The 16,595-nt window shown below is 39.4% G+C and overlaps 1 protein-coding gene across 1 annotated transcript; it reads right to left on the bottom strand.

The window, feature by feature from the left end:
- Nucleotides 1-5,209: 5,209 nt before the first annotated feature.
- LOC124128768 lies at nucleotides 5,210-16,269 on the bottom strand. The gene has a single exon (XM_046492223.2). The coding sequence runs from the start codon at nucleotides 16,267-16,269 to the stop codon at nucleotides 9,280-9,282; it is 6,990 nt and encodes a 2,329-aa protein (XP_046348179.2). The 3' UTR covers nucleotides 5,210-9,279.
- Nucleotides 16,270-16,595: the final 326 nt, after the last annotated feature.

The following is a 16,595-nucleotide window of genomic DNA, read 5'->3' as shown; positions in this document are numbered from 1 at the left end:
TATTATTATTATTTATTATTCCGCCGATTTTTGTACCTGCCCTAGCAAAATAACCACGAGCTCGATTTTGTTCAAATTTTGTGTGTGTTTGTAGACCGTTGGGTACTAGTGCCCGCCAGAAAGCCAAGGCCGTAGGCCTAAAGGCCAAGGGCAGATAACTGAAAAACAAGTATTTTTTGACGATATATTTTGCCCTGTTGCTCTACAACCGTTTGCCCGTTTACTTTCAAACCTTGCATGTATCTACTGCTTAAGTTGCTTGATATTTTTTGTTCTTTGACTTTGGTCATTGATCACATGGTTTGGCAGCCATATTGGATTCAAGGTTTTGACAGGGTTTTATGGGCACCTGTCTTCAAATACTATCTCCTCTGAATCCCCTGCATGAAATGATTTCAAACTTTTTGAGAATTGTCTCCATACAGAACACAACAAATGAGCATAGCCGTTTTTTTATATCTTTTTTAGTTGCGGTCATATTGGATTTTGATTTTGATAAAAAAATTCACCCAAGTACAAATACTGATGGAAGCGCCTCATAAATCTACTATAAACCCCCATTCACTGGCTTTGCAGATACCCTAGCGTTCTCCACAGCCTTGTTCAATATTATGTGTACTACCCTTGACGACCAGAGTTAGAATTGGCCTTTTTCAAACGATGCTTGTCTCAAGAGGCAACTATGCTTGACACAGGAGGCGACTGATCGGATTGGGTGATCAGACTCGCTGACTTGATTCTTCATTTCTCAATTGCCAATTGCTACGGTACCTTATTTTTGACAGCGTTGTTAAAAGCAAACCATTTGCAAACCATTTGCGGATTAGAATATGGAGGTTGGCATTTAGTCCACTCTGGGAAACTGTGGCACACGCCAATTTGGTAGCGGCAATGTCCTGCAAACGTGGACTATCTTTTGATGGAGTTGGTACAAGCAAACCATGTGCGGATTCGAACATGGTCGAAGTCAAACATTGGTTAAGAATACACTGGGACACATGTCATGATGTCTCACAAGCGGTTTATTACATTTAACGGCGTTGGTACAAGCAAACCATTTCGGGATTCGAACATGGTTGTAGTCAAACATGGGTTAAGAACACACTGGGACACATGTGGTGATGTCTCACCAGCGGTTCATTACATTTGATGGCGTTGGTACAAGCAAACCATATGCGGATTCGAACATGGTCGAAGTCAGACATGGGTTAAAAACACACTAGGACACGTGTGGTGATGTCTCGCAAGCGGTTCCTTACATATAATGGCGTTGGTACAAGCAAACCATTTGAGGATTCGAACATGGTCAAAGTTGGAAATTGGTTAAAACATCCTGGGACACCCAGGCACATGTCAATTTAGTAGTGGTGATGTCTCACAAGAGGTTCCTTACATTTGACGGCGTTGGTACAGGTAAACCCTTTGAGGATTCGAATATGAACGAGGTCGGAAACAAGTTTAGCACTTTATCTCAGCAATGCGACAGGAACCCCGGGCCCGGACGAACGCAGAACGCTAATCCGTTTGAGAGCCCAACTGACAAAGAAGTTACAGCCTGTTGAAGAGTCCCCAAGCCGAAAGGCTGAAGAGCCCCAGTGTTATCGTTTGATTTAATATTATTATTATTCCGCCGATTTTTGTACCAGAGCTAGCAAAATAACCACTGGCTCGATTTTGTTCAAATTTTGTATGTGTATGAAGGCCGTTGGGTACTAGAGCCCGCCAAAACCCCAAGGCCGTAGGTCCAAAGGCCAAGGGCAGATAACTAAAAATCAAGACGTTTTTAAAGATGTATTTCGCCCTATTGCTCCGCAACCGCTTATCAGATTACTTTGAAAACTTGCATGTATCTGCTGCTTGAGCTGCTTGACATATTTTGTTCTTTGACTTTGGTCATTGGTCACATGGTTTGGCAGCCATATTGGATTCAAGGTTTTCACAGTGTCTTTTGGGTACCTGTCTTCAAACGCAAACAACTCCGAGTCCACTGCATGAAATGCTTCCAAATTTTCTGAGAATTGTCTCCACACACAACACAGCAAACTCTCATAGCCGTTTTGGGATATCTGTTTTAGTTGCGATTGTATTAGATTTTGATTTTGATAAAAAAAATTACCGAAATTTTACTTTAACGATCATATCTTGTTAGCGTGTTGACAGAAACTATTGCAAGTTTACATGAAGTTAGTGTATCATATGCATCTTATTTTCTGTTCTTGGGTGCATGGAAAAAGTAACAACACTTGGTGGTAATATTTGATTATAATTTGGGACACCCCTGGAACACGCCAATGTCCTGCAAACGGTGACTATCTTTTGACAGAGTTGGTACAAACAAACCCTTAGAGGATTCGAACATGTTTGATGTCGGAAATGGGTTTAAAACAGACTTAGCACACACCAATTTCGTAGCGCAATACCCTGCAAGTTGTGCCTACTTGTGACGGATTTGGTACAAGGAAACCCTTTAAGGATTCGAACATGGACGTTTGTGCACAGTGTAACTTGGAGCCCGCCAATGCTGCTTGCAGCTTTAATTTATTATTATTATTATTATTATTATTATTATTATTATTATTTATTATTCCGCCGTTTTTTGTTCCAGAGATAGCAGTTTAACCACTGGCTCGATTTTGTTCAAATTTTGTGTGTGTGTGCAAGTTGTTAGGTACCAAATACCACAAAAAGTCCAAGGCCGTAGGCCCAATGGCCAAGGGCAGATAACTGAAAAACAAGTATTTTTTGAAGATATATTTCGCCTTATTGCTCCGCAACCGCTTGTCTGATTACTTTCAAACTTTACACATGTCTGCTGTTTAGGGTGCTTAACATTTTCTGTTCTTTGATCTTGGCCACTGGTCACGTGGTTTGGCAGCCATATTGGATTCAAAGTTTTTACAGGGTTTTGGGGGTACCTGTCTTCAAATCCTATCTCCTCTGAATCCAATGCATGAAATGCATCCAAACTTTCTGAGTACTGTCTCCATACATATCACATCAAACTCTGTTAGCCGATTTTGGATATCTTTTTTAGTTGCTGCCATATTGGATTCAAGGTTTTCACAGGGTTTTTTGGGTACCTGTCTTCAAATACTATCTCCTCTGAATCCACTGCATGAAATGCTTTCAAACTTTCTGAGAATTGTCTCCACACATAACACACCAAACTCTGTTAGCCGTTTTTGGATATCTGTCTTAGTGACGGCTCTGTTTGATTTTGATTTTGATGATTTCTTTCACCGAATTGTTCCTTTAAATAAAGATCACATCTTGTAAGGTTCTCCACAGAAACTATTGAAAGTTTACATGAAGTTAGTGTGCCATATGTACCTCATCTTTTGTTCTTGGTTGCATGCAAAAAGTAACACAGCCTGGTGATAATATTGACAAAATACCGAAAACATCGCTCAGAAAACTCAGGATTATTTCCCTTTGACCGTCAAGTGTCTTTTGCAGTATGTATACTACCCTTGAAGATGAGGGTTAGAATTGGTCTTCAGCAACCAATGCTTGTCTCAAGAGGCGATGATCGGGATTCGAACATTGTCTGGGTGGTAAATGGGTTTAGAACACTCTGGTTAACTCTGGCACACACCAATTTCGTAGTGGCGATGTCCTGCAAACAGTGACTATCTTTTGACGGAGTTGGTACAGGCAAACCATTTGAGGATTCGAACATGAGGATTCGAGGTCGGAAATGGGTTAAGAACACACTGGGACACATGTGGGGATGTCTCACAAGCGGTTCCTTAAATTTCACGGCGTTGGTACAGGCAAACCATTTGAGGATTCGAATATGGTCGAAGTCAAACATTGGTTAAGAACACACTGGGACACATGTGGTGATGTCTCACAAGCGGTTCATTACATTTGACGGCGTTGGTACAGGCAAACCATTTGAGGATTCGAACATGGTCGATGTCAAACATTGGTTAAGAACACACTGGGACACATGTGGTGATGTCTGACAAGCGGTTCATTACATTTGACGGCGTTGGTACAGGCAAACCATTTGAGGATTCGAACATGGTCGAAGTCAAACATGGGTTAAGAACACACTGGGGCACACGTGGTGATGTCTGACAAGCGGTTCATTACATTTGACGGCTTTGGTACAGGCAAACCATTTGAGGATTCGAACATGGACGAGGTCGGAAACAGGTTTAGCACTTTATCTCAGCAATACGACATAAACCCTGACAAACTCAGAACGCTCATCCATTTGACTGGAGCTCAACTGACAAAGAAGTAACAGTCTGGTTCAGAGTCACCAAGCCTAAAAGCTGAAGAGTCCAAGTGCTATCGTTCGATTTAATATTATTATTATTCCGCCGATTTTTGTGCCAGAGCTAATATAATAACCACTGCCTGGATTCCATTCAAATTTGGTATGTGTATCCAGATACTTACGTACCAGATACCACACAAATTCCAAGGCCGTAGGCCCAAAGACCAAGGGCAGATAACTGAAAAATAAGCAATTTTAAAAGCTATATGAGAAAACTCAGGATTATTTCCCTTTGACCGTCAAGTGTCTTTTGCAGTATGTATTCTGAGGGTTAGAATTGGTCTTCAGCAACCCATGCTTGTCTCAAGAGGCGATTACCGAGATTCGAACATTGTCTGGGTGGTAAATGGGTTTAGAACACTCTGGTTAACTCTGGCACACACCAATTTCGTAGTGGTGATGTCCTGCAAACAGTGACTTCTTTCGACGGAGTTGGTACAAGCAAACCCTTTGAGGATTCGAACATGATGATTCGAGGTCGGAAATGGGTTGAAAACACACTGGGACATATGTGGGGATGTCTGACAAGCGGTTAATTTCATTTAATGGCTTTGGTACAGGCAAACCATTTGAGGATTCGAACATGGTCGAAGTCAAACATGGGTTAAGAACTCACTGGGACATATGTGGGGATGTCTCACAAGCGGTTCATTACATTTGACGGCGTTGGTACAGGCAAACCATTTGAGGATTCGAACATGGTCGAAGTCAAACAGGGGTTAAGAACACACTGGGACACACGAGGTGATGTTTCACAAGCGGTTCATTACATTTGACAGCGTTGGTACAAGCAAACCATATGTGGATTCGAACATGGTCGAAATCAAACATGGGTTAAGAATACACTGGGGCACATTGGTGATGTCTCACAAGCGGTTCATTACATTTGACGGCGTTGGTACAAGCAAACCAAATGCGGATTCGAACATGACCGAGGTCAAACATGGGAAGTCGGAAATTGGTTAAAACACCATGGGACACTCGGGCACATGTCAATTTCGTAGTTGTGATGCCTCACAAGCGGTTCCTTACATTGGACGGCGTTGGTACAGGTAAACCCATTGGGGATTTGAATATGGACGAGGTCGGAAACAGGTTTAGCACTTTATCTCACCCGGGGCCCTGACGAACTCAGAACTCTCATCCATTTGACTGGAGCCCAACTGACAAAGAAGTTACAGTTTGTTTGAGAGTCACCAAGCCGAAAATCTGAAGAGTCCAAGTGCTATCGTTTGATTTAATATTATTATTATTCCGCCGATTTTTGCACCAGAGCTAGCATAATAACCACTGCCTCGATTCCGCTCATAATGTGTATGTGTATCAAGATACTTACGTACCAGATACCACACAAATTCCAAGGCCATAGGCCCAATGGCCAAGGGCAGATAACTGAAAAACTTGCAATTTTTTAAAGCTATATTTGGCCCTATTGCTTTGCAACCGCTTGTCCGATTACTTTCAAACATTAGACGTCTCTGCTGCTTTGGGTGCTTGACATTTCATGTTCTTTGATCTTGGTCATTGGTCACGTGGTTTGGCAGCCATATTGGATTCAAGGTACTCCTATGAATCCACTGAATGGAATGCTTTGAAACTTTCTGAGAATGTTCTCCATATCTAGCACATCAAACTTTGTTACCCGTGTGTTTCGGGGCCATTTCCTGTGATTTCGGGCGGTTTGCGCACGTTAGTTGGTGTGTGCATTTGTTCGTTTTTCGTGTGCGTGAGTATGTTAGTTCGAGCGTGCGTTTGCGTTTGTGCGCGTTTTTGGGAGTGTTTGTACGTGTGTTATTTGTGTGGTTTGGGCGTGCGTACGTTTGTACGTATGTTTATGTACATGTGTCTGTGTGTGCGTTCGTGAGAACGTTGCTTTGTTTAGCAGCAATCATCTCCGAAACTACTTGTTTATTGACATAAAACATTTGGCAAGAGAGTCCATCAACATCGCCTCGAGGTTTCATGATGACAAATGGCATTGTTTGGCAGCCAAATTAGATTGGTGGTTTTCGTGATGTATTTACCCCTCACTACTTGTCTCAAACTATATGAGCACAGGCTTTGATAAGTGGTGCAGATAGAAGGGAGCGATATCCTGATAAGGAGGGGACTACTCAAAAGGGTCCTGTGAAGATCCGGCTAAGAATAGATCTCCAGTAACCCATGGTTGCAGGCGGTAAGGGTGACTATGCTTGTCGTAAGAGGCAACTAACCGGATCGGAGACTGCTGACTTGATTGATGCATGTCATCTCATTCCAATTGCGCAGACTCGTGAAGATCCGGGATCCCAATTGCGTGGATCGAAGCCCATGTTGTCAATCACTGGATTGTCTGGCACACACTCGATTGATTACAGACCACTGTCTTATAGCTGGAAAATTGCTGATAACGGCGTTACACAAACTTACAAACAAACCACTAAAAAGGTATATGTTCCAGTGTCATGTCTGCTGTGTTTCAGCAAATGTATTCTAGGGTGTGTTTCTGCGGCATTTTTTTAGAATCATCAGATGTCGGTCACCTTTTATTATTTAACGTTATAGGTGATCTTGTATGAGAGGGACTTTTGATTAAACATTATCAATGTTACGTGATTGTAATGTTTTCCGCTGAACTTATTTCTTGAAATGCATTTTGATTTTCTATTTCTGGTTTCAATGCATCCCACACCAAACTATTATCTGCATAATGAACGAATAATAAAGATGTCGTTTGATGGATAACAAATAGGATTTTACTTCTGATTAATTGTTCAAAGAAATAACATCACAATGAATCATTAATGTTTGTTTATATTTCAAGTGACATAATACATAACTAAAAACGGAACATTGTTATTGAACACATTGTTATAATTTGCAACTTTGTTGTGCTTCACATAAAAATAGTCATTTATAAAAATTGATATAATCTTAGCGGGTGGGCTGAAATAGGAAACACACACATTTATCATAACCCTTATAGTCTTTACGCCTTTGTCCAAGGAGGACAGATGTTATTATAATAACATGTTCCACAAGATAGATCAGTTGATGTAAGTAGCATGTTTTGATGTACATCCTACTCTTAATTACAGAAAATTATGGTTTGATGAAGGTTTAAGGTCAGAGTAACTGCACAATAATTGCTCTTGCAAAATAAGATGATAAAATACTAAATCGTATTGCTATGCGCTATATACCTTCTTGGGAAGAAATTAGGGAATATTGAAACTACGAAAACATTGCTATTACATAAAATTGTGAAAGGGGTCGATTTCTAATTAAAGAATTGATCATGGGTCAGCTATGATAACATGAATGAAGAACTGGAGCTTGAAATGACTTCTATAATGATGAACTGTGATGGAATTGGAAGGATGTCCCTGAAATCACAAGTGTTATACAAGTGCTGGACTAGTTACTGACAACACTTTATGATGTGACATGATGACTTTGGAGTACAATTTCAAACATTGGTCCAATCAAATTGGAGACAAATTCAATTGTTCAGAGTCAGGAATCCCTTTTAAGGTTGGGTGAGCACACAAAACAAGTGTTGTCATACATCTGGCACCTGTCGTCAGTGAAGGTAAAGGTCACGACATTCTGTTACTCTCACACACGTCAACAGTTCTTGTTCAGTTTCCATATGTACCATCTGATGTCCACTGGTTGCATCAGAAAGATAACGGTTTTCGTTGATAGAAGATAAACATGGTAATAGATGATAAGGTACTGGTAGTTCTTAGGTGATTCTCTCATTGAGTCTGGATATGACGTTATGCATCTTCTTCAATTACTCGTAAAATGATGTCTCTTCAACTGTCATATACTGTATTTGAGAGATGTTTTCAAATACAAGGTAACCCATTCAGTTTTCAGTCCAGAAACTTGTCATCACAACATATTTTGTTTACCGTTCATTGAACATGTTGAAGCAGAACCAATCAGTTCCAATTCAGATCGACCCGGTAACAATGCGGAGAAATCAGTGATGTTTTCTTCATAATCAACTGTTCATACAATAATAAAACAGGACATTGTTGCCGAGATCAAAGACTTCTACTAAACTTTTTTTTAAATATTAGCATGATAAATATTCCCTAATTTCTTTCGAACATCACACAGCAAGAACACATGGTTTAGAGGAGCATTCCAAAATTATAACAAGCGTATAGCTGACGAAGTCATCTATATCTCCCGCCAATTTTAACACAGTTTCATTGGAAAATATTAAATGGTGTATGAGTCAAGCTCTGGAAATAATGCCCAGTAATATAAATTTCTAAAATTCATAAATAGCAAAAGGCAACAATTCAGCATGTGTCTGATAGATGGGGAAAATTTAATCCAGAATCGAACTCTACCCATATTCTTTTTAAAGTCAAACTTGTTGCTATGGAAACGTAAAAAATAAACATTTCTTAAAGTGCCAAATATCAAAAGGCACCAGTTCAGTATGTGTCTGGCAAAGTTTTGTGAGAAACTATTGAATGGGTTTTGAGTTATGCTCTGGAAACGAACTCTACTCCATAGAACCGAAGTCCAACTTGTTGCCATGGAAACGTAAAAAATAAACATTTCTAAAATCCCTAAATATCAAAATACACCAGTTCAGAACGAAGAGAAATATTAAACGGTTTCTGAGTTATATTCCGGAAACGATTTCGGAACGCACACACGGACGGACGGAACCCATTTCAATATCCCCCGGCAACGTCGTTGATGAGGGGGATAATTTTAATTGTCAAATGTCATAATCTTTCATGAAACGGGAAAACAATACATCAATAAGCATAACAAGCTCACCTAATTGACATCGGATTATTCATAAATCAGTTGATTTGTACATATTTACAATGACATTTGCACCTGATAGACATTTTCTGGCGTACCAGTATCTACAGGGGGGCCCTTCCAGCTCAATACCATACCCCTACCCCATACCCCCCTGGCTTTGATTATCATTATCACATGACAAATTGCTTTCATCATTTGTACAGTTTAATTCAAAGTTTGATTTCAATAGCTTCATGGTAACCATAATAAGTTGGAAGAATATGCACCAATACATTCTCAAGTCCTCGGACATATACGTGGTCAATAAGCGTTCCACTTTCAGTGGTAGATTCTGAAACTATTTGTGTAAAACCATTCGATTCCATCAAAGTTTGTATGGAAGATGATGAAAAGACATTCTCATTGAAATCACCCATGATAATCGATCGAGCAGAATGTTTGTCAAGTTCCTGAACAAGTTGCAATAAATGCTTTCTGAAAATATCAACTTTGTATGAGTTTGGCCTGTAGATGATAACAACATGAGCTTGCAGTTCCATGACATAAAATGCCAGATACTCTAGATTTGTTACTGGAAACTGAGGAAATTCACAGGTTTTGTTTTCACTACAATAAACTCCAACGCCACCATGAGTTTGATTCTTTAATTCCATCAGCATTTGTTCAGACGATTCATAGGACTGTGATCTGGTTTTATGATGCAATGTAAATCTATCAAGTTTTGGTTCATCAGGCAGATGTGTATCAGATAACCATGTTTCTGTCAAGCAAATGAAATCGGCCTCAAAAAACCTCCTGTCATTCTGCAAATCTTGAATATGTGATTGAAGGCCCTCAATGTTTTGCAAAATGAATGTACATGTAGCATGACCATCATTTAGTCTCTGATTTGCATTCATGAACTTTGGCATACAAGACACTGCTGCCTCGACTTTTTCACTGCTGTATATGACCGACTCTTTAAAATTCTCAATGATCAGACCTCCAAGAGAGGATACTCGACTTAATGCCACGTAAGCTTGTCCTGCTGCAAAGATCTTGCCCAATGAAACGACAGCTTTGTTCACTGTTATCCCTTGTACTTTGTGTATGGTGCAAGCCCAGGCTAGTTTGAGTGGAAATTGTCGTCTAATGCCTCCATTGTTTGAAACAGTTTCTTCAAGTGGTGAGATGGGAGTACTGGTTGTTTGTAATGCAGATGCAGTCCCTTTCAGGTTTCGTAGTTTGTGACCAACTTTATCATTGTCAAACACAACATATATGCTCGAAGGAAATGCTTCACCATCAGTCAAAGATATGTGGCTAATAGTTCCAAATACTCCATTCACAAGACCATCTGATGTATCAATATTTTTTGTGATCATCACACGAGCACCAATTGCTACAAATAGACTTTTTTGTAAGACTGAGTTATAAACTTTCACATGAGGGTTTTCTCTCTTTTCAAGTTTCCCTGTTTTCAGATTTCTTGAGAAATCTTGTGCTTGAATGGAAATTGGATCTGTACATTTAGAATGAAGGGCAGTGACATTGAATTCATCAACCTGAGCGTTTGTTGCAAAAATGTGAATGGAATCAGCATCCTCTATACCAGTTTCTTGTTGCATTAGCATATTGACATCACTTGTTTCAAGAGGCTCTGATCTTTTTCGTGTTCGTAACCTATTCAGAAGTTGTGCAAATGCAGGGTCTTTTTGTCTCATGATCATGGTCAATTCTGCGATAGAGAAATTGTCATTCCAGAGGTCAAATCCATTTGTGCCAACATATAAAGGTGTACCCTTAACAGGTGGTAACTGATAAAAGTCGCCAACAGCAATTACAGATACATTTCCAAATGGTGAATAATCAGCAGTTTGTTTGATCTGTCTCAGTCTACCATGAATGTATGATAACAGCTTGTGATCAACCATTGATATTTCATCGATGATAAGTATGTGAATACTTTGCAACTTTGATCGAAGGCTATTGACCTTTTCCTCACCAAGTGGCTGGTATGGCAGTTTTGCATCAATTCCAATTGAGAGTGCACTGTGTATTGTGGATGCATTAATGTTAAATGCTGCAACACCAGTTGGAGCTACCAAAAGTACAGAGATGTCATCTGGATTGTTTTGGATAGGGGCTAGAAGTCGTGTAGATTCATAGCAAATGGCCTTGATCAAACGGCTTTTTCCAGTACCAGCTCCACCAGTCAGAAATAGCTTAAATGCATCAGGATTTTTGCCATTCTTTTTATCCAAACACCATTGTCTTATTTTGTAGAAAATATCAGCTTGTTCTTTATTCATTGATCTCAAAATAGTGTTCGCTTCCTGCCTCGACACTGTACTCTGAAGTAGCTCTGTTTTAGATAGTGTGTTATTAGGCTGGAGCAAGTCAGGCATGTTTCTAACAGATTCAGTTTCTGTTTCCTCATCGGATATACGAGTATGTGCATCTTCACATTCTAGTCTTTCAGATTCAGTCTCTGGACAAATTTGAGCCCAAGCATCTTCCAATTGACCAAATTGTTCAAACAATTCCTCTGCGTCATCAATAACTTCAGCATCTTTCTCAAACATGCCTTTGTTTCTGTCAACAATCTCTTTCACAGTTTCCACAGGACAGTTTGCAATCTGGACAGCACCAGTTCGATAGAAATCTTCATATGAATTGAAAGCATCTGGTTTTAACTGAGTATCAAATGTATATGGCAAGAATAGCTGCAGCATACTGTGATAGTATTTCTCTGGATCCTTTGTACGAGAAAATCTGGCATATCTGATAACTGCTGCATCAGTTCGAGTACGTTTTTTCACATGACCAAGGCCATTTTGCAATGTTACTAGTGGACTATGCCGTTTTGCATCAGACACCCTTGTAACTTCAGATTTTGACACCACTCTGTATTCTGAGCAAAAAGTAGCAAGACACATGTTATTGAACTCGTCACCTTTGGGTCTGCTCTTGTATCGATCAACAATGCTTGTCATCCACATTTCATCTTCATCTAGTTCACCATTTTGTTGTTTGTTTTTCAAAGTTTTAAGTGGCAAACTCATTTTGACAGGGTCTACGGTTGGTATGAACTGTACTTTACGTGATCCTTCCTTCAATCTCAAATTGCAAACTCGAAACACAGCTTCCTGAGCACTCACTTCTCGATTGTGTAAGTATACAGCACCAATTTTCTTCAGCGCAGATTTTGCATCAGTATTATCTTTATTTGCTTCTTTTTGGGCATGATTCAACAGTAATCCCATTTCTCTTTCTGCTTTAGAAATGTATGAAATGATGTACACAACACAAGAGTAGGCATCAACTACATACTGAATGTCCATGTTTGCGTTCCAGCATCTGAGGAGATTTGCATTGTACTGATTTATCCATACATCATTAGGCTTGCGTTTCAACACAACGTTTGTTTTTGTGGCTAGGGTTGCACATGCCAATTCAAACATATCTTGCGAAATCCCGATAGTAGTGAATAATGCTTCGACTGACTCAAATGTTTGCTCATCATTTGTTAGTGCTCGCCAAATTAGTTTCAAAATTGCTTTTGCATCTATGTTTGTCATCAGTTTAACAGATTCACGTGTTTGTTCCAAGGTTTTTGGCTCATTTTTATTTTTTTCATTGGTATCTTGATCGCCTGGTCGTGAAATGAAAGTTTCACTGCTTGGTGGACGAGGAAAATTGAACCTGCATGTTGTGCCATTTTTGTTACATGTCTTTGAATGTCTTTTGCTATGTTTCTGCACACTGTTGACAATATTGTACAATTCTTCATCATTCTCAACTGAAGGCATTTCACATGTAACATAGTTGTCAATGAAGGATTTTACTGCTTCATCATTGTCTTTATCAATCTTTGGCGCATTGTCAACCCAGAAAAGGCAATGAGTGTGTGGGGAACCACGGTGCTGAAATTCTACACGATAGAAGTAATCTTTTATCTTTCCAATTGGTTCTGCAGGAGACATGATAACCTCTTTCAAGAAGCAATGAAATCTTTGGTCAAACATACGAGCTGCAGTCACAGGATTCTTTCTCAGTACAAAACATTTTTCTGACCAGTCAAGTTCACTTGCTTTACGTTTATCCCCTTTTTCTCGAAGTATTGTTTCGATCATTTCTGGCCACCTCATATCAGCTGATGAGAATGAACAGAACCAAGTTGGTACACCTAGTTGTCTCAACATTGCAAATAAATCTTTTTGGGCAGATTGCCAAAAAGGTGGAGTTCCTCTTATGGGTTTCAAGAACCTGTATCCTTCATCAGATTTTAATATGCCCCTTAGGGAATCAGCATCTGTAAGATTTTCAGTGGTAACCTTTCTACCATGACACTGTGATCCCTTGCGCATTGCAATGGAAACATTTGACATAACTTGTTCAACTTCAGAAAGATACTGAGCATAAAATATGTAGTCAGTGTTTTGCGCAAATCGACAATCAGCATTCATTAGGCGTGTGTGCAGGTAGCGTGCAAGTGTTATTCTCTCTTCACGATCATCATGGAAGGTAGATGACCCTGAAGGGAACAATACTGGAAATGATCTCGCTTCATTGCTCTTGTCTGTCAATACTCGGACAGGATTATTTTCCTCTGCAGGTGCAACACAGGTTATCTTTTCAAAATGTTGATCAAGAACTTCTTGGCCAATATCAAGAGGTTGTAGACAGGTATTCAAAAGTAATCCATGCTCTTTCTCAGACTCAATATTGTCAGTAATTTGCAATCTTGATCTATCCTTATCAAGATCAGGTAATGTGTCAGTGTCAGTATCAGAATCATTAATTTCATTTTCCTCAGGAATGACTGGTAGGGGATTGACCCATTCTTCATTAATATTCACATCTCTGTACCAGGTGTTGTTTGTTCGAAGATATTCTAAAGCATTGTTAACATGAGCCTTGTTGACAAACTGATATTGATAATGGCCTTTGTAAGTTATCTTTCTCTTTAGTTTCACTCTGATCATCTGATCATCTACATCACATCTTGGTAAGATACTGGTGCTTTTCTGAATGTTAGATGGAACACATACTACAGGTCCGTGTACGCCATGTTGTCCACCTTTTGGCAATGCCATCATTTTCATGAAAGGAATATTCAAGGCAATCAAGTGCTGCTCTAGTTCATTTAGACATTGCAGCGGCATAGGAACAGGGCTCAGTTCTAGGTTGTTAACAACAGCTTCTGCAGGCATTTTACCAGACAAAAGTTTTCTATGACAAGTGTAGCAAATCCACAATGTGCCTTCTGGACAATTGACAAACGAACATTGGTCATCACAACTGTTGGTGCATTTGTGTAGGTAAGTGTCAGTGATGCATTTCTCAGATACAGCTGCTACATTGTTTCCTTTGCTTTCATACACAGTTCGTTTGCATTGAATAACCTGTTTTTTGAAAAGTCTTCGATGACATACTGAGCACACAAATTCTGGACCTTCAGAAATGTTCTTGACAAAGGATTTTGTAACATTCGTCATTATTTTTCTTTGTTTAGTTATTTGCATAACCCTGGCAGATTGTCTCTCTTTCAAATTTTCTCTATGTTCACTACTAGTTTTGTACTTTGCAATGCTGGCTGTTTTAACAGATTCCCTGTGGACTGCATCTTTTGCATATTTCTGAGTACTGTATGATTTCAAAGTTTCCTTATGCTTAGGATCTTTAGAATATTGCTGACTGCTGTATGTTTTAACTGCTTCCCTGTGTTCAGAATCTGTGGCATATTTCTGACTGCTATAAGTTTTGACTGATTCCCTGTGTTCAGAATCTGTGGCATATTTCTGACTGCTATAAGTTTTGACTGATTCCCTGTGTTCAGAATCTGTGGCATATTTCTGACTGCTATAAGTTTTGACTGATTCCCTGTGATCAGAATCTGTGGCATATTTCTGACTGCTATAAGTTTTAAGTGCTTCCCTGTGTTCAGAATCTGTGGCATATTTCTGACTGCTATGAGTTTTAAGTGCTTCCCTGTGTTCAGAATCTGTGGCATATTTCTGACTGCTATGGGTTTTAAGTGCTTCCCTGTGTTCAGAATCTGTGGCATATTTCTGACTGCTATGAAGTTTAAGTGCTTCCCTGTGTTCAGAATCTGTGGCATATTTCTGACTGCTATGAAGTTTAAGTGCTTCCCTGTGTTCAGAATCTGTGGCATATTTCTGACTGCTATGAAGTTTAAGTGCTTCCCTGTGTTCAGAATCTGTGGCATATTTCTCAGTGCTGTACATTTTAAGTGTTTCTTTATGTTTTGCATCATCAGCGTACTGTTGTTTGCTGTAGCTTTTGATAAATTCCCTGTGTGCTTCATTGTGTTTGTATTTCATTGAACTGGCCTCTTTCTTTCGGTTTCTGATTTCAGGTACAGTGTTGTACTTTTCTTTCTCTTTAATAAGTTTTCTCTCTTTCACATTCAAATTGAAAGTTTCAGACTCATCTTTCTCTGATTTTCTTTTGGCTTTCATGTACTCTTTTTTAGCCTTTGTTTGTGCATACTTTCCTTTTGCATTTATTTTCTCTCCTTTATCAATCGTCACTTCATGAGAATGAGTACTTAATGTGCTATCAAGTTTTTGTTTTTTCAAAACTGATTCTCTGTCATCTACAGATAAATGGTTAGCATTTCTCTTTCTCCTTCTACAAACACTGCTGTTCAAATGTTTCTCACAATATTTGTCAGTACAGGTGTTTCTCAGGGCACCAAGAGTGTTGACACAAGCAACTACATCGTAATGTGATTCGCCAACATGATTTAGATATATGCATCTGCCAGTGTGTGCTGTATCCGAGTTTATCTGAGTGTTTGGATATCTCAGCCATCTGTTATCAGTGAATGTGCAAATGTCAATGCCCAATAGATTTGCAGCTGCAAGAATTTCTAGTTCTGTTGCCCATGTTCTAACATACCACATTCTTGATTGAGAGATGTATTGTTCAACAGAGTCATAACCTGATCTTAAGAACGGGTGGAAGCTTTCAGCATGTTCTCTTAGGTGTGCCACAACAGCCAGTCGGATTTTTCTGTGATTGTTTTCTCTGCCAGAGATTACATACGAGAGACTTCTAAAGAAGCAATTGCCATCACCATCAATAGGTACTGTTCTACATGGTTTACCAATTTCCACTCCAAACTCATGATCTTGACATATTGATAAACATTGATGTTGAATACCAAGTTGTTTGCACAATTGTTCACACATATCAACGTCGCTATATAAGTGCAATAATCTTGGACGCGACGTTAAACCCAATTTCACCTCACCTCACACATATCTGATGATATAGGGCAGAATAGCATTGCACTTTCGTCAATATCAACTATTTCCACACTATCATCTTGTGAGTTCTCGAGTTGATCAATGTGTACCACATCAGGTTCATTCCCATTTGTATCAGGCTGATTTTCAGAAATGAGCAAATTATTATGAGTCACATCTGTCTCAACATCAGAGGTGATTGTAGTGCCTGTAACTTCAAATTGTGTGTCTGCATTTAGGTTCATTGAACGTGCAAGATTCATACAGTG

The sequence above is a fragment of the Haliotis rufescens genome, unplaced genomic scaffold, assembly GCF_023055435.1.
Source record: "Haliotis rufescens isolate VD_foot unplaced genomic scaffold, xgHalRufe1.0.p SCAF_7, whole genome shotgun sequence".
NCBI lineage: Eukaryota > Metazoa > Mollusca > Gastropoda > Lepetellida > Haliotidae > Haliotis > Haliotis rufescens.
The sequence above is the reverse complement of the archived record's forward strand: the minus strand, read 5'-3'. Positions and strand labels throughout refer to the sequence as shown.